We start from the raw sequence: 24286 nt of genomic DNA, 5'->3' as shown, positions 1-24286 counted from the left end.
ACGCGCTATCTCAGAGTATCTGCTAAGTATGGCCATTGATTTACATTCTTAGAGCTGAATCCAAGTGAAAAGGAGGAAAAAAGGCTTAGACAACGATTTCTGATGTGGTTTATCGAAAGTCTCTTTCACTAATCTAACTAGGTACTTTTTTACAATGCAGTTTTCTTACTTTCACGAAAATACTGAGCCGTATTGTTGTTGCTGTCGTATTAAGTGGCACTTTGACATCGAATTTTTCTACATTTTTTTACGTATTGTATAAATATTGTACTGGGTGCGCCTGTGTTAATTTACTCTAGAATTAGAGTTTTTTTTAGGTTTTTTCTAGGTTTTTAAAACCTCTTCAAGAAATGGAATCTTGGATTGGATTGGGAAAAACAATTTGGAAAGAATCAGTAACAGTTCAAACCATGATTAGAAATCAGAATATATCATAAGGCAAATGGGCGTTCCTGGAATAATTGATCTTTGCGTGGAGTCAATATGACTCTACACTTTTTAATATTCAAGACCATATTGTTATCCCTGAACCATTCTATAACTGAGATAAGGTCCTTCTGTAATAACTGACAATCATTTGAAGTATGTACAGTCCTAAAAAGCTTTAAATCATCTGCATAGATCAGACTAGAAGAAAATTTAAGAGATTTTGGTATAGAGTTGACAAAAATTAAGAAAAATAACGGCCCTAAGTTGCTCCCTTGGGGTACGCCAGATGTAGCCTGAAATTCATCTGAAAAACAGCTACCAATTTTAACTCGCTGAAACCTTTTTTCCACATACGATTTTATCAATGTACAAGCATCATATAAAAAGCCAAACTCATTCAATCTCAATAAAAGAATGCCATGGTCAAACATATCAAATGCCTTTGAGCAGTCGGTCATTATTAAATCTGATTGGAGTTTATTATTTATTGTCTCACTAGCAAAATTAGAGAGAATGCAAAGATTACTAGTTATAGATAACTCATGCAAGAAACCATGTTGTTTTGGAGCAAATTTATTAGCAAAATTTTTGATTGTATTTATGGACAGAATAGATTCAAATATTTTAGCAAGAGAAGTAAGGATACTTATAGGACGATAGTCTTCTATATTGTTTCTATTACCTGATTTAAAAACTGGAGTAATGGTAGACTCTTTGAGTTTGTCTGGAAAGGTGTTAGTTCTAAGATATATATTAAATATATGTGATAATGGTTTTTGAAATATATCAGAACATCCTTTAAAGATATACGCAGGAATATTATCACTACCAGTAGCCTTTTTTTTATACTAAGCTTGACATTTTCTTCAGTTATAACTGAAACTACCCAGTTAATATGTTCATCCTTCTCATTGCGTTGAGCCTATTTTTATAACCCATTTTATCCTTATATATGTGTGTTTGTTCTCTTCAAAATAACTTATTTATAAAAAATAAAATATAAAATAAAAAAATGTTTTCATTAATTTTTCCCCTGAAGAAAAACATGGTCCAGAGAGCAAATAAAAATATACCAAAAAAAAAACAACAAAACAAGTTTAACATGCAAGTACTTTTAAAAATGTACAAACCTAAAGAGCTGCCAGAATACACCGTTTCGCCCAAAACCTTGTTAAGACAAGCTACATCTCCAAATCCTAGATTAACACCTTGACCTGCAAGTGGATGTACCCTATGTGCAGCATCTCTAGAACAATAAAAAAAATACAAATAGAGCAAGCTTTAATTTATTTTGAAACTTCCTTCTTAGTTACAAAACTTGTAAATTCAAGAAAAACATTCAAATTTCCTTCTATAGTTTTGAACCACATTTAGTTATTGAAGAGATTATGTGAAATTCATTTACATTTTGCAATATTGACAAATCTAATTCTAATTATTGTGTAAGTTCAGATATTAAGAGAAGCAAACGTGGTTAACTAAATTTATTTTAACTTAAAAAAAACTCACTAAATTACAAATATCACGTAAAATTTGATAGATCCTACAGCTTTACCATCTTTGATCTTATAGTAGATGTGACTTCTGCGATCGGAATCGTGGATGCTGTTTGGCATTCCATGCCATTTATGTTTTTATGTCGTTCATCTGAAAAACTTATTTCCACATATCTCTACCACGTGCCTAGTCATTCTTGTACACCTAATAGTGATTTGACTTGGTTAATAGTCACAACTCTCCCAGACTTTTATAAGCCTATACCTTCTTTAACTTTTTTGTGCGTTTAAACGAATCAGGTTTATGTTGCAGTAGCTCCTTGTTGCTTATGTTGCACACTGTTCTATTAGTAATTGGTCCTTTGCTGTTGTAATTGCTTTTTTGATCTCTTTGTCTTTCCTTCTGTATAATCTTATATGATCTTTGAAATTTCGCCTTTTCTCCATCATAATATCTAAAACTTGGTTTGAAATCCACAACTTTTTTTTTCATTTTTGGTAGTTTGAGAGATATCTAATCTAAAGACCCTGTTGTACGAGCGCTAATGTCGTCCTGTTAGCATTGCCGCGTTAGCGTCGGCCTAACCGGATAATGGCACTATCATGGAGTAAACTATATGAACGACATTGTTCCAACAGCATGCGTTTCTAGAACAGTCGGTCGCGTTAGTAACGCGCAGTTCACGAGCTGCACATAGCGCGCATCAAATTATATGTAGACGACTTAAAAAAAGTGATCTCAACGCACGCAACTACAGTCACGTATAACTTGGAAATTATGCGCCCTGTTTTCCGCGTCATATCCTCGATGGCATTAGTGCTCGAATAACAGCTCCCTATAACTGTTGCTTATTTGCTGAAAACATTAAAGTACTTAAAAAAGGACGTACAGCATAATAATATGTTGCAGTGTTAATTAAAACTCAGGATTTTTCACCGTTTATGTCCTGTATCTGTTCAGAGATATGTTCTTATTGTATTTACTTTTTGTTTTATAGTTTTAGATTTGTTGCTTATTTTTGGGAAAGAAAAAGGGGAAAGGCCCATTTTATCCCCATGGACAGATGTCATCGCGCAATGAGATAGGAAAACCACAATAAACCGTTACCTCCTGCCCGCGCTAGTTACCTAAATATGAAAGATTGATGAAGTGTCCTTAAAGATTATAATAAATAACTCTAATAAGTAAATAAACCTCTGAAATATACTGCTGTTATCCAAACATATCTGGTTATACTAAGAACCACGTAAATATAAAAAGTAATGGAGCTTCATCTTACAGTTAACTTTTTTAATACACCTACCCAACAAGAACTACTCCTTTTCCAATATAATTTGTAGCGTGGCCAAATCCTAACGGAAAAGCAGCTCTGCTTCCTTCTTCTATACTGGAAACTTTTGGAGGATAAGTACGATGTACATCGGCAGGACAATTTGCAGCTCTAAGCAAAGTGTCAAACGACCGTACCGCTTGATCAATGGTGCTACTGCGTTTAAAAACTTTCCACTGAAAAAAAAACACGATTTAAATTTTTGTAATAATTAATTTGTGACGGTATTAGGTCATTGGCGCCAAGAAAGAAGTTTATCGCATGCAAAACCGATGACTAACGATTTTGAAAATATATTGTTTATATATACAGCTTTTATATATTTAAAAATATTCTTAAAATATCATCAAGAATAATTTATTCTTTCTGTTAGAATAAATAACTTAAAACATGCTTTGATATTATGTTTGCCACCGATATATAAAAACCCGTGAAAAGGTTTCGCTTTTACAAACTCACCTGGTCACAAAATGTTTCTTTCGCGTATCTAACCCGCTTGCAAATTCATTAGAAAAACAGTTATTACTGTTTACTCAGAGGTGGGTCAGTAAGGTTTATTGTTTTCAGAACTCTTATTAAAAGGGTAATTAAATGTTTCAGTTTTATTTATTGTAAGCTGTTTTATAGTAAGCTGTTCTCGTGTCCCATGTGGGACAGTTATCCTGGCATTTCAGCATTCTATAATCGCAACTTGCCACGGGCAGTACGTCCCAAAAAGCATTGTTTAATCGCCCAAATACAAGAGGAAAAGATCTAAGCTCCTCATTACTTAATTAACATATTATGTGATAAATGACTAATAGAACTTTTCAGTTTTCAGCTGAAAATATGTCCAGGATGCAAGTAGTTTGAGAAGCGATGCATCAGAGCAGCATTTTATCACCGATACTATATATAATTGTTGTTTCAGATTTGCCTCGTGGTTTCAGAACAAAGATGCCACATATGCAGACGATGCAGCAATCTACACCGCAGCCAAAGATACCAGGAGGATAGTGAAGAGACTTGGAAAACACCTAGAGGGGATTTCAGATTACACAGTAAAATGGAAGATGAATGGAAGATCAACACAAAAAAGACTCAGTTTATCATCTTTACAGAGCAGACCATACCAACCGGAGAAGAATTAAAATAAGAGGAAATAGAATCCAGTCAAAGGAGGTCCAGTACCTAGGAAAATTTTTGATAGATCGGAGATTTCTATTTATAAAAATTTTGACCTCGTTGAAGAGGGCGTGATTGAAAACTCTCTTTCTCTGGCTTTCTTTAATTAGCTCATTGGCATCGGGAACAACAGGCCTTGTTGAATTACTAGGCTTGATATATATCAAGCTGTCTTCTTTCTGACTATGCATAATAAATTTAATTGACTTCTTTGCATGATGGCAATGTTAGATTTGTCTGCACATCCTCATACTTTCTATGAAGTTTTATTAAAGTCTTTTATTACCACAAGAGATGAAAATACCGGACCCCTGCTGGATGAAAATGAGCGATTTGGATCTCTTCATTGAAGGTCAGTTTGTCTCTGTCTTTATTTAACTTTTATCACTCTCTCCGGTAGCGTTCAATAATTCTTTTTGAGAGTATCGAGTCAGCCAGACCCTCCAAAATGATCTCGTACTTTAATGTTTCTCTAATCGCTTAAATTTGAATTCTCTCTCTTCCCCTAATGTTTTCGATATTTTATTTCTTTTCGTTTCCAATTATTACTGCGTTTCTCAGCCATCAGATCTATTAATGGTACTCTAGTCAACGCTGCCACCACATCCGCTGACACTGAGCAGCTACAGTAGTTAAGTTTTCGCCCCCCTACTAGCAATACTGCTTCTTTTTTTGTGGTGTCTTTTTATTCGTCCAAATAGCAATCTGCTCATTCGTTCTTCTTCTTCTTCTTCTTTGAGTACCGTGCCCAAATTAGGCGTGAGTAGCTTCCATGACTATTTGCCGATAACAATCGTTCTGTTCACCCTTATTTCCAATTTCTCTTCCATTTCAGCAACCCATGACCACAACATCGTCCATATGGTCCAAAAGTTGAACGTCTAGCGGCACCAGCAGACGCAGTAGTCCCATTATACTAAATGTCTCACACATTGGTCCCAAGATAGATCCCCGCGGGACACCTACACTCATTAAGTTTTGAGTTTTAATGCTTGCCAATTACTTTAAACAATATGATAATGGCAAGGTTCATATTTTACAAATAATGTAAAAAATAAAATGATTTACCAAATCTTAAGTGTTTTGACAGTGGAAACCTGTGCTCTTATACTACCAAAATAAGTAAATAAAATTGAAAAAATATATCAAGAGTGAATAGAAACGCAAATATTAATAAGCAAATTAAATAATAGACAGATCTAATAAAATAACTGTTTGTTCAACCTAATACCTATCGACCATATGGTAGATTATTAGATATTTGCTAATTGATTATTTCCCTCTCGTACTTTATCATGTCTCGACGAAAAATCCTTTTGACTAGTTATTTAATCGGTAGTTTAGTACACAATATGGACCAAAATGAACTTAATCGGTAGTTATATTGATAGTTGATGCTACGTGCAATATGTAATAATTGTGTTAATATAATTTTGTGAACGGTAAGTGATATTTTTTGAATTAAAAATTGTATACTCAACATAAGGGGTGTAGCCAATCGATTATTAAATTACTGTAAGCAAGCTTGTGTAATCTAAAGTAGTTACTATACTTTGGAAATGCATGATACCACAGTTTTTATGGTAGAAGATTATAACGATATACAAAGCCCTTCAAATCAGAAAATTTTTAATCATATATGCATTCTTATCTTATGATGAAATGGTTGCCGATGTGAGTTCTTCTAAATTATGTGAAAAGATGTCAAAACAATCCCTTATGTTTATTGAGTCTTAAATGCTGTTATGTTCTGCGACCGGCTTCGGAGTTCACAATAATTTGTATTGCATCATCAGGCCTATGAAACTAAGAAAGAACCACAGTACAAGGGATATATCAACCTATTGTTCTTTTTCTTCTTCTTATTTTTGTGTAGACATGACTCTGTCTATTTTTCTATGTGCTTCCAGTAAGTTGTCGTTCCACCGTATTCGTGATCTTTCAACTGATCGTCTTTCTATTGGGGAACCGTTTCTCACCCTCTTTACTACTCTATTTGTTGTCATTCGGCCTATATGATCGTTCCATTCTATTCTTCTATTTTTACCCACTCCTTGATGTTCTCCAGCTTACATCTACGTCGTATATCTGTACTTTTACCTCTGTCCCATAGTGTCTTAACATTGATTTTTCTAAGGGTTTTCGTCTCTGCTGTTTCTAACATTATTTTTGTCCTCTCTGTGTTAGGTTGTGTTTCTGCCGCGTTTGTCATTATTGGTCTGATTACTGTTTTGTAAATTCTGCCCTTCATTTCTTTCCCGATATTTTTATTTCTCCATATTGTTTCATTCAGGCAACCTGTGGCTCTGTTTGCTCTATTCACTTGATCTTCCACTTCTGTTCGAGCTTTCCGTACCTAGATAATGTAATGCCTAGATATTTAAACTCCATCTCTTGTTCTATTATCTGATACTTCAGCTTCAATTTACATCTTAGTAAATTTGCTGTTATAACCACGCATTTTTTTGGGGAAATTAACATTTTGTGGTAGTTATTGGTTAAGAAGGTTGGTAATTATCATATTTATACGGAACTACGTTTATATCACTTACTCAGACAATAAGTATCCTTTCCTGTTTCCTTTTATTATCATCTGCAATAACAAATACTTATCTACTTTCATCATATGACTCAAATATTGTATTGTTCTGAAGCTATTTTCTTGTGGCATTTTAAAGTAATTATTATTTAAATGGGAATAAGCCACAATTAAAGGTTAAAGTACGTTTATTGACGTTTCAATTTCCACTTCGGAAATCGTATTGTAACCTTATCTTACTTATTAATATTTATTATTTTTTTTATTCTTTTTAATACTTCAGCATTTGTTACTCTGTCCAACTTACTTCTAATATTCTTCTATAGGTACACATCTCACATGCTTTTAATCGATCACAAGCTTTTCTATTTTTTTCTTCTATAAGATTCAGCCTCCATTCCATAGAGCATCACTGAGCCTCCATTCCATAGAGTCATATTCTTACTTTCAGTTGTAAGTTGAGGTCACTAGTGCACAGTACTTTTCTCATTTTAATAAATACTCTAGCTCTAGCTAATCCAATTCTAATCCTTATTTCTTCTGTACTGTACCCAAACTATTTGTTAACTTTTTCTACCTGCACTACTCTTGCAATATTTTTTGTTGTTGTATTTTTGAAATTGTCATAGATTTCGTTTTGTATCATTCAGTGTTAGTTCACTTTGATTCTAGAACTGTAAGTCTTGCATAGTCTTCGCGATTAGGACAGTTATCCGCAAATCTGATATTGTTGACGCGTTTGTCGTTAACTTTTATTCCGATCGCTATTCCTTCTAGTGATTTTTGAATTATTTCTTCTAAGTACAATTAAAGTTGAGCAATACTGCGTTCCAATGCGTTTCATTGCAGCATTTTTACCTTTATACCAAGAGAAAGGTTGTGGCTCTTTATTGTTGATCCATTCTTCATGTATTATGACGCCGACGTAGTTATAGTGTGTCAGTCTTTCTACTGGGGTTGGTCGACGTAGAATTGACCTTCTGTTATCATTTTCTTGCTAATTGTAATGAGCTTTGTCTTCTTTACGTTTATATTGAGTCCATATTGTTGAGTATAATAGAAAAAAAAATACTTACTACAATTGGTTTTATAGTAACTTGAATAACCAGTTCCGGACTACAATTTCCAGCACATAGTCAGATCAGGTATTATTTTTCCATTCTTATCACCCAAGGTATTACTGTTGGTTGATCGTTTTATGCCTATCAGCTCTTTAATTTTGTTTGTAACTTAAAAGTTATTGAGATTTCTTTGTACTTATTACTACTTCTGTACATTTATAACTGTCAAAATTTCTCTATACTACGCAATTTTTCTCTGTAAAGCTTTCTCATTTCTCTCTGTGAAGGTTTATATTTGTCCAAATTCTAATTTTTATAGTCTTCTTTTTATCCATTAGTTGTAGTGTCTCAGTCATCCATGGTATTCTAGTTATTTATTTATTAAGCTCAACAGGCCTTGAAGGCCTAGGACTGAAAGATTTAATTTTTCCTTGCAATTACTATTACATATTATATATAATGCTATATCCTATACTACTCTAATATAAACAATATTACATTTGTTTATATAAAACACTTAATACTACACTTAATATTCCTTATAGTCTTTCCATACATTTCTTCACCACTTCCTTTCATTGTTTCTGTCCAAAGCTTTTTCTTTCCAGTTTACAATATTACATTTTTTTTTAAATGTTCATATACGCTGTCCTTCCATCTCCTTCTTGGTCTTCCCATTCTTCTTTTTTGTATTGGTTTACGTAATAGAATGTGAAATTGTCTTCTTTTTCTTTATCTGTTTCTCCCATTATCATGTATTTTGTCTTTTCCTTATTTATGAGAAGACCAAAAATTTTTGCTTCTTTTATTATATTGCTCATTAATTTTTTTAGCTCTTTCTTACTTGTTGTTAATAGTGTTAGATCATCTGCGAATGCTATACATTGATGGACATTTTTAAAAATCGTTTCCTGTGTGTTTATTTTACTTTTTCTAATTATTCCTTCCAGTATTACATTAAAAAGAGTCGTTGACATTGGGTCTCCTTGTCTTAATCCTTCCTTTGTTTCAAAATTATTTGATTTATGCCCCTTCCATGCTGTTTCGTTTGTGGTGTTAATGGTAGGCCCATTTCTTTCATTAGTGTGTACATCTGTTGCCGCTTTACCGTATCGTAGGCCTGTTAAAAGTTGACGTATACTGCTATTTAATGTTCTTAGCACGTAGTCTGGATTTCTTTTAACGCAAATATTTTTTTTCTTATGATATATTTTGTACACGACTTCTAGCAACGGTATTCTAGTTTCTTCGGTCATATGTTTAACCAAAGACTCTTTAATTAAAATCAGTTTTGTGTAGATAACTAATTTTGATGTATTAATATGATACCACATCTGCTCCTGGATATGTTTTTGTCCTCTTTTTAGTATCTGCAGGTGAATTCCATGTATATAATATACGAGCTAGTAATTAGAAAAAATGTATTTATGACTACCACGTCATAATCCTGGCAAAATTCCGCCAATCTATCTCTTTTCTCGTTCCTTCTTCCCAGTTAAAATTCACCAATAACATTTTTTTTTTAACTTTTCCTAGTTTAGCGTTCAAATTCTCCATTATTTTAATTATGTCTCTGTTGTTAGTAATGACCTAGTGCGATTTTTATGTCGTTATAGACTGTTTATATGTATTTGGTCTTCATCTGTGTCTGCAATTAGGGCATACATTTGGATAATTTTAAGAGTTCTTTGCGTTATTTAGAGTTGTTATTATGCGTACTCCATCTGAGATAGGAACAAAATTAACAAGAGACTGACCGAAACTAAAGCCACTATCGCCACGTCATTGCAGTGATGCCTGTCTACATTTCCCGAGTAGAACATTTTGGTCTTATCAATTTAGATTTTACCAATCCAGGCCTTCTCACTTAGTTCCATCATATTAACTTCAAGTCGCCGCATCTCATGTATTACCTAAATTGTGGATTTTCCCTGCTTCATAAATAGAGTTATCATTGCAGGTACCGATCTTCAGTGTTTTCGGACTCTTTGACGTGCCACAAGGGTTTCGTCTGATAACGACCTGGGAGACTCCTCGGTTTAATTGAGATGTACCTGTCGAGCTGGATCTTAATCTCCGATATTCATAATCAGTTATTGTCTTATTCTCATTACTCATAACCATGATAATTAGTAGGGATATCCATAGGGATCTTTAATGTAGTTATTACTCCTTGTTTTCTACATGCCGTTGACTAGGTCCAAGGTTCAGCCTAATTTCTTAACTCCAGCAAAAAAGAGTGCTTTCCTCTGCACTCAAAGTGTTGCACACAAAAATGGGTAGGTGATCGACTTTTGTGGTTTCCCGACTCCATCGCAGAATGATAGGGACCTGTACATAGGAAGGTGACAGTCGAAACTTCCACCAAAGTATTATAACACAATAATAAACAAAAAAGAATCTATCTTGACAAATAACGTACTTTCTCTTCTCTCGATCCTTCCAGTATATCGCCACCAACGCCCAGCGCTAAACAACTTCCATATTCCAGTGCCAAACACAAAAACATATTACTTTGAAGAGCCAGACAATGTATGAACGGATATATCAATAAAAAAAAATAATCATGAAACCCACCAGCCTAATAAAGACAGCAGACTGTACTAAGAAGCACTTTCCATTGGAGCTCAGCCGTGCATTGCTTTTGATAATATTAGCAGCAGCACCAGACGAAACTATAAGAAAAATAATTCCACACCACTGCCTATGTGTCTAGAAACAATGTATCATTAATGAATTTAAAATAAAGTAAATATTTTGTTTTGTACATTGTCGTTAGTCAAATTTCCAACTGTTTCTTACAGTGTGTGGTCCTCTTTACACAGAATTTATAGAACGAGTATCATATTAATATAATGTTAAGTCGTTAACAAGCGTCGTAAATGTTTGTTTTGTAACATAACACACCGTGTTATTACCAAGTCGTGCTTGACGAAAAATACTAAAACTATTTAAGTATATAACATAACAGATTGAAACTAAAAATATATACTAACAAAAGCTTCGTTTACTGCATCAACAAACTGTTCGTTAGTTAATTTTAGTAATCGCTTGGCGTCTTCAGCTGTAGTGGACCATACGATAGAGCTTTGGGAACTGTTGAGCTGAAAAGAAAAAACAAAATAATATACTTTATTGCAAAATATTTCTTTTAACACTTTTATAAATAAATAAACTTAACTAGACATAATCATATATCCTGTTCTATTTAAATAAAAACAGCAAGTTGTTTTCTACGTTTTTACGATAATGAATATTTTGGTTTGTAAACACGATCAACAATTTTGAAGCTGCTTGGTTTTCATTCAATTATAGCATAAACATTTAACAATTTTACTGCCCCTAAAATTCGTGAACGTAAAGTTTTTTTGTTGTGCATATGTCATTCAGTAACGTTATGGACAGTGAAAATGTTAATTGTACATTTTATAAAACATACCGGGAGTAGAGCTAGAGGTCCTGTAGGCAACCAACGTTGCCACGCGATGGAATTGTCAAACTCCTGAAAAATAAGAGAATAATAAGAATTTTTCTGCATGACTGCACTACAGTGGAATAGTCAGACATTCACAAATTAAGCAAATAAATTCAAACAATTTTATTAGACATATATTTTAGATAAACAAATTAATATCAACTGGTTCCTTATTGCTAAAGTCATCATGAACCATGATGACATAATAAGTGAACCCTAGCCAAAGTAAAAAATTGTCAAAAAAAACTATTATATTAACCATGAAAAATGACTATTCACAGATCATAGAACAATGAAAAGAGTCTATTTGTAATTTAAAAACCCCGTGTGTCTTCAAAATTAATTATTGTGGCATAAAAATGCTCAATGCATTTTAGGTACTATAGTAAAATTGATTAACCGATGCAGGAAGATGTAAACATTACCACGTGTAGGCCTGCAACAGGGCCGCATTTGGGATTATCTTTTTGTTTAGTCAGAATATATATTATTTTATAAAATACGAAATTTATATTTTAATTTTGCAAAAGTGCTCGACAATGAACCTGATTGTTTTAGTTGATATCCGATAATAGGAACCATTTATACAGGGCGAAAAACCCAAGAATTTATTTTTTTTGCCAACAATTTTATGTACAGAGTGCCTGCAAAAAATATAAGTTTTATTTTTAATTTTTACTATACTTAGTTGTTTGTACAATTCTAAAAAGTTTCATAATAATAATAACAAAAAAAAAATACTCATTACTCAATTATGTTGAAATAATATAATATATATAATTATATAATTATTAATATGTCGTGACTCGTCACTGTTAAATTATCTAAATCTGAAAATTTTGGGGAATGCATATGTAGGTACTATAAATATGTCATCAGAACAAAACGTAAAGTCTATAAGCTCTTATTTTTGAAGATATTCTCTTCGCCACATCACAATGTCGTCTCTATCTAGTAAAAGAGCGTTTCTTCCCCTACGTTTGTATTGAAAATTAAGTTTTTCAATATTCGGTAAAATGTGGTTTTCGAAAAATTTGGCAAATCATCAATTTTGTCAAACTTCTTTTTCCGGGTCAGACATACTTTTGGTCCAGCGAATTGATGATTCGTTTTGTATTCCTTTATCACCGTAAACACACTTCTATCACAAACTCCAACTTTATTAGCTACTTTTTTCACAATGTCTTCAACCACCAACCCGGGATTTTCTTGTCTTTCACATTTAAAAACATTTAAAATGATTTCTTTAACTTCAACGCTAAGAGGGCTTCTTTTACTTCGTTTTCGAGGAGGACTCCATGTATTTTCAACCAATTCATCAGCAGAATCAGTGGATGACATTTTTGGTTTCAATATCAGTTATTGAAATACGTGGTTATTGTTACAGTAATCACAATCACGTATAGATAGGGTCGTTATACAAATAAAAATATATACTTAAATAGTTTTAAATCGCACAACAAATAATTGCTAATTCAACATTAACAGCATAAATATAATTTATTGTCCTTTAACCATCAAGATGACTAAAAATATACTCACAAATCGATTCAAATTACAAAATTTCAATACCGAAATATAATACCTACTTAAATCGTGTCCGAACCTGTATGAGTTCCGACGACGTCGGCAGTAACGAAATAAAGATGGACATTTCGGTTAGTTTTTAAATATTCTTGAAGAACTGTTACTGCATGTATGCATAAAATATTCATTAATTTTATGAATCGAATTATTTTTTTACTTACTATGTATTCAGTGATAAAAATAATTTATATACTATGCAATAAACACTAATAGTTGAGAAAATAAAAAAATAATAAAGTGTCATAATTATACTGTTACTTATCGGAACGAGTTAGACTCATTTGGAACATCTTTAACTATCATCTGTTAAATTTATCTTTGTTTATACGCCCTGCATCGCTTAATGAAAGTAGGTATAGCCACTGCTAACTCAAATTTGGGATTCTTATGGAAATACTTGCGCTACAAGTGAGACATGTTTATGAGACATGTCATTGTTTTATCATAAATTAAAAACAAAATCAGAGCCAATATCAGATGTAGCAGGTACTATGTGTTTATCCAGAACGTTACAGACATATTAAAACATTGCTTGATGCGGGTTTGGATCCTACAAACAAAAATCGTCAATAACGCTATTGACGATTACACTCATAATTGATTATCAGCGTCTCTACCGACCGGGTTACAAATCTTATTTCAATCGGCGCTCTATTCTATAAGTCTACCCAATTGTTGACAGTTGACATTTCTTTTGAAACATATTTTCCCTTACGTTTAGATACTCATTGGGCATCATTAACTATAATTTAAGATGCTTTAACACTAGAGATATGGTTCTTATAAATTTATTTAGCTAAAATACATGCCTATTAAAATTGCTTGAACTTGTGTAGCAACTTTATTGAAAAATATTCAATATTCAGTTTCACAACGCTCCAAAAAATTGTTTAAATTTTGTGGAGCATTGTGCAAATTAACCTTTGAGAGCTCAACAATCATCTAATATATTCATAAAGTTGTTTATTCAGATTAAATATATACCCACCTCACAGAACTTAAGCGTGGCTACGACACCGGTGCTGTTGTAATTCCAATTTAAATAGTGCACACCCATTGTCTGTCTAACTTTAGAATTTACGCCATCACAGCCAATCTAAAAAGAGAAATGTTAGAAAAAGAGATTACTTAAAATATTTATAAACTTAATGAGAAAAATGATATCTGCTTTTTGAAAAGTGTCAACAACAGGTAGCACAAAATAATATATGATTTCTGTGACATACATTATCAGGTATCTCTTTACCCTTTGGGGAATTGTCTAAATGGCTGACAAGGAGTAAATTTAGATTATTTTGTTGTATATTAGTTTTAAAAAGATATCTTTGCCAGATTTCTTGTTTTTCTGGATGTTTCTATGTCGTTGTTTTCATTTCCCACAACTTTTAGCTTTTTAGGTTTCCAAATTCCTACCACTTCTTTAATCTTTCTGTGAAGTTCTCTGTTCTTGTACTCTGATTGTAATTTGCATTTTTCATGTAGCCATACTTTGTTAGTTTCATTGTTTTGTCGATTTCTTTGTTCAGTTGTGGGCATCTTATTCTGTTTCCGTTTTTTTTCCTCTTCCATTATATTTACTGTTTCATTCGTGATCCAGAGTCTTTTCTTTTTCGTTTGCATCTTTCTTCCTATCTTAGATTGACCTGCCCCCATTATGATAGTCATAAAGTTTGTTCATGCATTGTCTGTTGTCGCTTCTAAATGATTCGTTCCTAGTGCATTTGTGCGGAGTTTGGTGTAAACATGTGCCTGGTACTGATATTTTCTGTCATCATCCGTTTATTCTATTTTGGCGTTCTATTTTTTGGATATGTTGAATTTTATCTTAACTTTTACTACTTTAAGAATATGGGATATAGGATTATACATTTTTAAACATTTTGTTGATCATAATGTATTCCATTTCGTTTCTAATTGGATGTTCTTCAGTGTCTTAAGAGAATTTACAGGTGTAAAGCCTTATTTTTGGCAGTTTGAACTACTAGATGTTAGTAATCAATAACCATTTTTTTTTTCTTAGCAGACCTGAATAATACGAGTGGCACGATAATTTTTGTAGACCAATCCACACGATTCCACTATGATGTCAATCTTTTCATCTGCAACATTTGCGTTCCAGTCTCCCATATGATGTTGATTTCCGTTTTTTTTTTGTGAATTTGATAGGCTCTAGTACATTTGCATAATACTTCTTTAGTTTATCATCTGATTTATCAATAAGTTATAGAAAAAACCTATAGTATACTCAAATCTGTTATGACTCAATTCAACTTAACCCTTTCGAGACGGTTTTTTTTAAAGGGTTTTAAAACATATTTTTGTGGTTTTTTATTTTTATATACACAAATATACCCTTTTTGACAAAACATGTTAATAAAAACGTTAGGGTGTTGGTGGGGGGTGGTGGTACATATGGTATGGTGGTGCCATTAGTCTTGTGTAATGGTACGTATGTGTACCAACAGTCCTACATAAAAATATTATTAATATATTTGTATTACTTTATTACTTAAAAAGTATAAAACAATTACTCAAAAACACAAAATATTATTGACGGTGATATACTGCGAAACACTTTTTACATAAAGGAATGTCACATTCTTCGCAAATGGTTTTTGTACGTGTTTGTGTTTTATTACAACAACCATTACAAATTACCAACCATTACAAATTATTACCAACCATTACAAATTATAATTGACACCATTCTCTCTATTGACAATTTATATTTGTGTGTAACTTGTGAATCCTGAGAATAAAGCTTTTTTCTATTCTATTCTATTATCAGTGCACCTTTTACATCGTCTTCTTGTGTTTCCTTCAATTGGAAGATGTAATAACACACTCTCGAAACGTTTTCTTTTTATAGATATTCTTCCCTTCTTATACGACGATGGACGATATAGTGAAGCGCACAAGAAGAATTGTTGGTGGAGAAGGCCAAACAAGTTGAAGGAGGTACTTCAGAGGTTACCAGCCATACTAGGAACGGATCTTAATAAGCGTTTTTAGCTTGCAGTTGTTAGCTGCGATATTTGATGGGGAATGATTCTAGAATATCAAAATACTCGTCAGGAAGTTCGTGTCCAGTGTTGTGTAGAAGTTTAGCTGGAGGGAATAGAACTTTTCTTTTAGGAACCCTGGTGAGTATTTTCCTTCGGTGATTGCATGGCGTCTTTAATATTTGTTTGGCTCTGTTATTCGAGCCAGTAATGGTTCGAAGGACATACCTCCTGCTGAGGGATAGGATTATTTCCTTAATCGGTGTTAGATTGGCTACCTGATGTATATGTGCTGATGGATAACATCTGTACAACCTCATGCAGGATCTAAGGATTTTCCTTTCGGTGGCCATGATGGAGTTAATTTGGTGGCTATTAAGTGATGCGTAGACGCATGCCTTGTATTCGATTAGCGGTCTTATATATGTTTTGTAGGTGCGCAACAATGTTTTAGATGACGTCCTGTCCATTTTACCGCACAGCGCTGCCAGGAGTTTAAACCTCCTTCTCACCATGTCTAGGGTATCTTGAATAACGGTTTTGCAGTTGAGGGTCCTGCTAAAATGAACTCTCAAATAGGAAACCGGGATTCTGAGAATAAGGTCCTCTCCTAACAAGGTTGTCCGGCCAGGAACATCGCGACAATTGGATGAATTGAATAAAATAAGTTGTGTTTTGGAGGCGTTTATGGTCACTCTCCATTTATTGCACCACAACTCGATCTAAATAGTTTTGTGCTCTTTCGAATACAGACAATTCTCTACGCTCTCCATGTGGCCCTGACGTGAGGAGTGCAGTGTCATCCGCATACAGAAGAAGGGTTTTCGATCTATTCTGTGGGCGGGGAATGTCACTATTGTAGACTGCGTATAATATTGGAACAAGAATTGAGCCCTGGGGTACTCCAGCTTGTGGAGTAAAGGCTGTGGATAAAATGTCTCCAACTTTGATCCTGATCGTTCGATTGGAGAGATAGGAATTTATTAGCTTAACGAAAGGTGTGGGCAATCCAGTAAGGAGGATTTTTTCGATCAGGCCTGTGTGCCAGACGTGATAGAATGCCCTCTGGACGTCTAGGAATATGCCTATGACGTGTTTCCTTTCGTTAATTGATTGTGAAATGAAAGTTGTTGAATCAACAATGCATTTTGCGTGGAATGTCCAGCCCTGAATCCGAATTGGTAATTTGGAATGGCGAGGTGAGCATCTAGGAATTCTACGAGTCTTTCCTTAAGGATTCTCTCGTAAACTTTACCTAGGGTGCTCAGTAGAGAAATGGGTCTATATGATTAAGGGTTGGTTGGGGGTTTCTCTTGTTTGGGAATCATAACTGTGCTGGCCACTTTCCATGGAATTGGAAAATAGCTCAGCCTAAGATATGCATTGATTATATTGGTGAGCAACGAGATTATATTCTCTAGAAGATTTTTAAGGCTTCTTCTATGAATGCCATCTGGGCCAGGAGATGTGTTTTTTACCAATGTTACACATCTGCCTGACGGTGTTCTCACTCACAGGGGCATCATAGTTACCACCCCAACTCGGGGGTGGAAAAAGTTTATCAAAAAAATCATGGTAGTAGCTGGAATAGTCAATTTTTAGACAAAAGTTGAGACTTAGTGAGTTTTTTTCGAAAAGTCAATATTTTTGGAGTGATTTGTGTCTGCAAGTTCACAAATTACACGTAAAAAAGCATGTTTTTAAACGGTTTTTTTGTGAATACCGCAAAATAATGGATTTGAAGCAGCAGATAGAATCTACCTGCTGCTTCAACTCCTATAAATGGTCGGGTTCTGACACTCGTAATATAACCGAATTTTTAATGTGTTTTTTGTGGAGTCCAGTGTACAGTTTTTTTTCTGTTTTTTTAATAAAAAATTAAGAGAATCAGCTTAATAAGAAAATTTTCTGTAATTTTTTACCAAATGATTTCTCCGAGTAGTAATACTTTAAATACTTGACCATAGCCCTGAAGATGGCTTTATAAACCGAGCGCTTAACTATGAATTTAATGTTTACACACTTCAAAAATACTTTCCATTTTCCATTTTTTAATTTGTCATTATCGTCATAAGTATGTACAAAAACATATCAGTCTTTTCATTTTTTAAACATAAATCACTTAAAAGTATTGCCAGTCTAAAAAAAACGCCCTTACTGCTCAGATAATCATAGCATCTACGGATTACCATACACTAAATTTTAATCCCGATTTAACAAACATAAATATATGATGACTGCGATACCTCATTAATAAAGTTTGCATTCGACTAAATTTAGATTTTATTAGCAGTTAAAGAGTGGAAGTAATAAAAGTGATTTTTATTTACTTTAATGTAATTACGAAATATATTTGGAAATAAACAAACACGTCCTAAATATAAGACACTACATATATCAAGCTCATTAAAATATTTATCCAATCTAACGAAAAATCGTATTGAAACAAATATTTTTTTAATTTTCACGCATAAAAATATTAACGGATTAATCAAATACACAAAATAACAATAAATATTTACGTAATTTATAGAACAAAAAGCAGTATGAATATTTTATGTTGTTATCACTATCAGTATGGGTAAAGACACAGGGGCGGTAATCAGCAGGATATGAAATATAAGCCACCAATCGATATTCATGGAGCGAATACTAATACCAGATTTTTTATTTTTTTACATCTCTGGAAAAGCACAGTCATCATACAAACTGCTAAACAGTCTTCACTCTTTCTATTCTGTCACAAAAACCAACAAACATCTTAAACACTCTCAAATAGCCCCCAAAAAGAAAAACATAACCAGAAAGCTCAACAAAGACAAGTCTCCAATGCGACTACAGTACGTGCCACACAAAACAGTCAAAAACCACAAATCCTGAATAGAATCAAAGGATAATAACCAGGGACAATTATTTTGTCATGTTCTACGCCAATTTTAATAAATATCCCTACTGTTATCTATATATCTGTTATCTGATTTAGCCATACGGCTCACAGTAAGGGAAACTTCCCCTAAGGGAAACATTCACTCATCCCAGATACCTACGGTATCAAAAGGATTGAGCTCTGGTGAGATTCTCTCCGTGTTATCGAGCCCTAGGAGACTTAGTATGCTGGAGTATCTCCCAAAAATTTTCGTACATATCTGGACGTCGCGAGGAGTACAGCTTTCTGCATGGCCTTATAGAGATGTTCATTTAGACCTAGCTGTTTTATGTTCTCTAAGAGGTTTTCTAGAGGTCTCTAGTGTTTGGGTACTTTCCATTCTCTATTGTCTCCTGATTTATATTTCTAGATCTCCAGACTTGGCGATCTTTTCGTTGTACTTAACACGCAAATTATTGGTGTTAGGTCTGGCCACATCAATTGCAAAGTGTTGTTTGCCTAGTAAGTTTATAACTAGTATGAGATCCGGTCTATTATGTGCCATTGGTTGGTCTGTGAGCACAGTGCGGTCCAGTATAGCTTGTAGTTGTCATTTTCAAGCATTCTGTCAGGGACGTATTGATAATAAGGAAGATGGTCGATTTGGAGAAGTCCCAGTTTGTCAGCTAGTTCTTGGTGGATAATCTTTCCTACCTCCCCATGTTAGATGGTTTCATACATCATTTACAGTCCAGGAAATAATAGTTTGGAAGCAAAGAAGATAAAATCCCAGCCGTTTAAAACCAAAAATATTTTTTGGGTTTTTAAAGCGCCGGGAGTTTATATGGTTTGCTTATTATGTAAACCTCGCTGCAACGATTCTAACGAATCACAAGTTTGTGATGACTCGGTGGTGTTAGATTTAAATAATACATGTTCGAAATATTCGCTTTTAGGATCTACATATTCTTGCATACACTGAAACTTATTGGGCCATACCCAACGCCTTTGAAAATGTCAAAAAAGGCGAATAGCAGGATGGAATCCATTGTAACAGCAAGAAAATATAACAAAAATTAAAGGAACAATAATTTATTCTCACGTCAAAATATCTGCTTTTTTTAAAAAAGTTGGTGTGCTTTTTGTCTATTGAAATCTCCACTTTCTGATGTGTAAAAAAATATACATTACTATGGTGGATTTTCTCAGAAAATGCAAAGAACAAAAAAACTCGAATTCGAATTTTTTAATCTTATAAAATTTTGAGTTATTTATTAAAATTGACACTTAGCTTAAAAAATTGCAATCCGAAATATACTACTATAATCAACAACCAAATAAGTAAATACTCAATATTTTATAAGACATCTACAAATGGCATACGGAAAGTTTTAGTCCATCAAAAGGTATTTCATAGAGAAGTGGGGAAGGGGTTAGGAGGGTCTGGGACTTACTACCTGTTAATTATTTCGTAGCAGCTACAAAATAAGTTAGCCAGTATCCAGCAGTGAACAAAAATCAGCCATTTTTCACTTATATTGTTAATAAATAAAAATATACGAAAAAAATTTGTAAATCTAAATGAATTTGTAAAACTTTTTTTATTCTAACCATGCAGAAGCTAAAGCAATTCGTAGATAGTAGGTACATTGACTGTCATCAATACACTGTATTTTTGCTCATTTCCCTGGGCTAAATATAAATCCTTCATTAATGCTTCTAATACTAACTTTTCGAAAGTAAAAATAAAGTCTATTCGCCACGAATACCTCAAAAAATAACCTTCATTTTTTATTTTGAAAATTCGATCGAGTTATTGTAATTCGACTGGCCCGATTATTCGGAAGATTCCTTCAAAGAAATTTAAAAATAGCCGAAACACGATTTTCTATCCAGCGTGTCTGGATTGTTTAGTTTCTTAGTGACCGTGATACGCGATTGAAGAAAATTTTGAACAACGGTTTTCTTTTAAAAAATATGTTACTGTAAATAAATCATTCAGTAGTACAGGTATGATTTGAGTTTTAAAATATTTTGGTACATTCATTAGCATGGTTTTATTACGATTTACTATTTGTTTGCAAATTTTAAGTTTAAAAAAGTTTAATGCTAAAATATCACGACAATGGGTTAATATCTATTTTTAAAAAAACCGGTGTGAAGGTGCAAAATATATTTACGAATTTAATGTAAGTTTTGCGTAGATTTTAATTTTGGAGGAAAATATTGAAAGTAGTTTCAACATAATTAGCAATATTCAATACAGTTTCCTATAGATCTCGTTATAATCGAATACATATTTATTGTTACATTTGTAGCCCTGTCGTGTAATTTTTTCTACTGTTTTGTAATTTTCTTACGAAATAATGTCCCATAAATCGTTTTTTGTAGACGTCTGTTATAAACCGGTCTTAGTGCAGCCAGATGGCTTACTGTACATCCATTACATGTCCGAAGTACCCCAGCTTTCTCTTTTTGATGCTTTTTATAATCCCAGTTTTAGTGATAGTGTAAATAAATTAAAAATAGTGTTAAAGTAACTTTAAAATAAAGACTAAAGTGTTAAGATTGTACAGAATAAAAACATCTAAATACATCAAGAAATAACCTTACATACCACCGCAGCACGACCTATCACAATAATTGTGACTTCGTGTGTTTGGGTCTTTCCAGCTGTATATTTCCTTTATTTTTGTTTTTTGATTTTTACTTGTGTTTTTATATCGCCATTCCATCAATTTCATTTGTTTCTGACGTCTATAGGAACAATTTCCTAGTTGGAAATCGAAACATTAAATATAAAATATAATTGTAGTTTAATCTCAAAAAATATAGTAGCTCACATAGAAAAAGCACGAGGAATTATTTTTTCAGAATTAAATTCTTCTTCTTGATGTGCTTATCCGTTACGAATGTTGGCGATCATCATGGCAATATTTATCTTATCTGCAGCAGCGCGGAAAAGCTGCACAGATGTTGTATTAAACCAGATTCTGAGGTTCTTTAACCAAGATGTTCTTCTTCTTCCTGGACCTCGTTTTCCAAATATTTTTCCTTGCAGGACGGCTTGAAGGAGAGCGTATCTGGATTCATTTCGCATATGTCCGAAGAATTGTAACTTTCGGGATTTGATGGTGGTCAGTACCTCTCGGTTCTTATTCATTCTTCTGAGGACCTCCTCATTTGTGACTCGGTCAGTCCACGGGATCCTAAGTATTCTCTGATATAGCCACATCTCAAATGCTTCCAGTTTTCTGCACATATCTTCGTTCAAGGTCCACGATTCAACATCATAAAAAAGGACAGAGAAGACATATCATCGCAGCATTCTTACTTTTGTATCAAGAGAGAGGTTGTGACTCTTGAAGAAGGCCCCCATCCGATTGAAGGTGGATCTAGCTTTACCGATGCGTGCTCTAATCTCCTGGTTGTTGGTTCCCTTCTTCATTTATTATGGTGCCGAGGTAGTTGTAGTGCGTCACTCTTTCTACAGGGATTGGTTGACGTAGAGTTGACCTTCTGTTATCCTTTTCTTGCTAATTATCATAAGCTTTGTCTTCTTAACGTTATATTGAGTCCATATTGTTGACTGTAATACGTGATTTTATTTATAAGAACTTGTAGGTCTTCTAAGTTGTCCGCAAATACTATGGTGTCATCTGCATATCTGATGTTGTTTAGCCGGTAACCATTTAGTAGAATACCTTTTTCAGTTTCGTGCAAAGCTTCGATAAATATTCTTTCAGAGTACAGATTGAAGATTAAAGGAGACAAAATGCATGATTTTCACATAGTCAGTATATTCACCTTCAACTCTGAGATTTGCTGTCTGATTCCAGTAGAGACTTATAATTATTTTCAGATCTTGGTTGTTAATTCCTGCTTCTTTTAGTATTTGCATCATCCTGACGTGCTGTACTCGATCAGACACTTTCTCGTAATCAACCAGACATGCGTATACGTCGCAGTTGCCGTCTCTGCATCTCTGGAATAAAACTTGTACTGAGAACAAAGCCTCTCTAGTAGCAACAGCATTTGTGAACCCGAACTGGTTGGGGGAAATTTGACTTTCACACAGCTTGTAGATTCTCTTATGAATATGTATAGAATTAAATATTAAAGCTATTTATAATTGTACTGACAATCGGTCTTAAATAAAAATTTTTAATTTTAATTTAAACCAGGAATCATTCGCTATCAACATAATAAACTCATCGAGCAAACTATAAAAAAATACGTGTAGACAGATGTTTTTTTTTCGTCTAAATGCTATTTACAATCCACTTCAGATACAACTGTTGTACCTAATACAATTTTATTAATAAAAACATTAACTATGTTGTAAACATGAAAGTTTATGATATGAATGTCTAGGTGTACCATCAACGTTTTTTATTCATTTCTATTTTAGTTTTACATATTTTTTGAAATAATGTCAAAAATCTAAAAAATTCGAGTAATTTTTGATTATATCAACGTAACAATATAATTTGCGATCGATATTGGTGTTTAGACATATATTGCGAAATTCTAAGCTTTTATGGTGGTGTAGTTTGGTCTTTTTATTATGATTAAACTCAATATAAGACTATTAATAGGCTATTGATGAAGTACTTTAGAAAGGAACTACAACGGTAAAGGGGTTTTATTGTTTCATTTGGTCAATGGACCCCTAAATATGTAAAAAAACCGTGAAGTGCTACCATTTATAGGGTTACGTTTTTGAGAAAGGGATGAATTACTTCCTATTCACTTCGAGTGAATTCTATGTACATTTCATACATATATACATCTACAGAAAAGATGTTAAAAACTGTGTAAAACATTTAAAATTTAATGTGTAAAACATTAAATTTTCTATCGAAATATCACCTTTTATAGTCAAAAATATTTTTTTTTTGACAAAAACGTATTAAAAACAAAGCACAAAAAACGGGTTATTGTAAAACAAAGTTAAAGTTGAAAAGAAAATTTGTTCAAAAATTTTTAGTTATTTTTGTTAGTACCTTTTTTATTTTCCATTTTACCATAAAAAGTGATACAAATAAATTTGTAGAAAATTTAATTTACTACAAATAATGTCTAATAAACGTTTCTGTAAAGTTTGTAGTTTACGAGATATAGCGCGAAAACATATTCAACAGCCACGATATAAAATTGGAAATAAAAGTTCCTTTGTGATTCTATTCATTAACTGCTAGGGCTTCATAACTGTCAGCGAATACCACCGTGTCATCCGCGTATCTGATGTTATTGATACATTCTCCGTTAGTTCGAATTCTGACTTTTTGCTTCTTGAAAAATTTCCTCAAAGTATAAGACTCTGAGATAGCGCG

At 33.3% G+C, this 24286-nt stretch overlaps 1 protein-coding gene across 1 annotated transcript; it reads right to left on the bottom strand.

Moving 5' to 3' along the window:
- Window positions 1-431: 431 nt before the first annotated feature.
- On the bottom strand, window positions 432-14172 carry LOC140444597 (ubiquinone biosynthesis monooxygenase COQ6, mitochondrial-like). The gene is made up of 6 exons (XM_072536359.1): window positions 14071-14172; window positions 11460-11522; window positions 11017-11124; window positions 3230-3432; window positions 1560-1675; window positions 432-733 (listed from the first exon to the last, which is right to left on the bottom strand). Exons 1-6 carry the CDS (start codon window positions 14137-14139, stop codon window positions 432-434), a joined length of 861 nt encoding a protein of 286 aa, XP_072392460.1. The 5' UTR covers window positions 14140-14172.
- Between the last annotated feature and the right edge of the window lie 10114 nt (window positions 14173-24286).

This window comes from Diabrotica undecimpunctata, chromosome 6 (assembly GCF_040954645.1).
Source record: "Diabrotica undecimpunctata isolate CICGRU chromosome 6, icDiaUnde3, whole genome shotgun sequence".
Taxonomy (NCBI): domain Eukaryota; kingdom Metazoa; phylum Arthropoda; class Insecta; order Coleoptera; family Chrysomelidae; genus Diabrotica; species Diabrotica undecimpunctata.
This window is presented reverse-complemented; position numbering and strand designations above follow the sequence as displayed.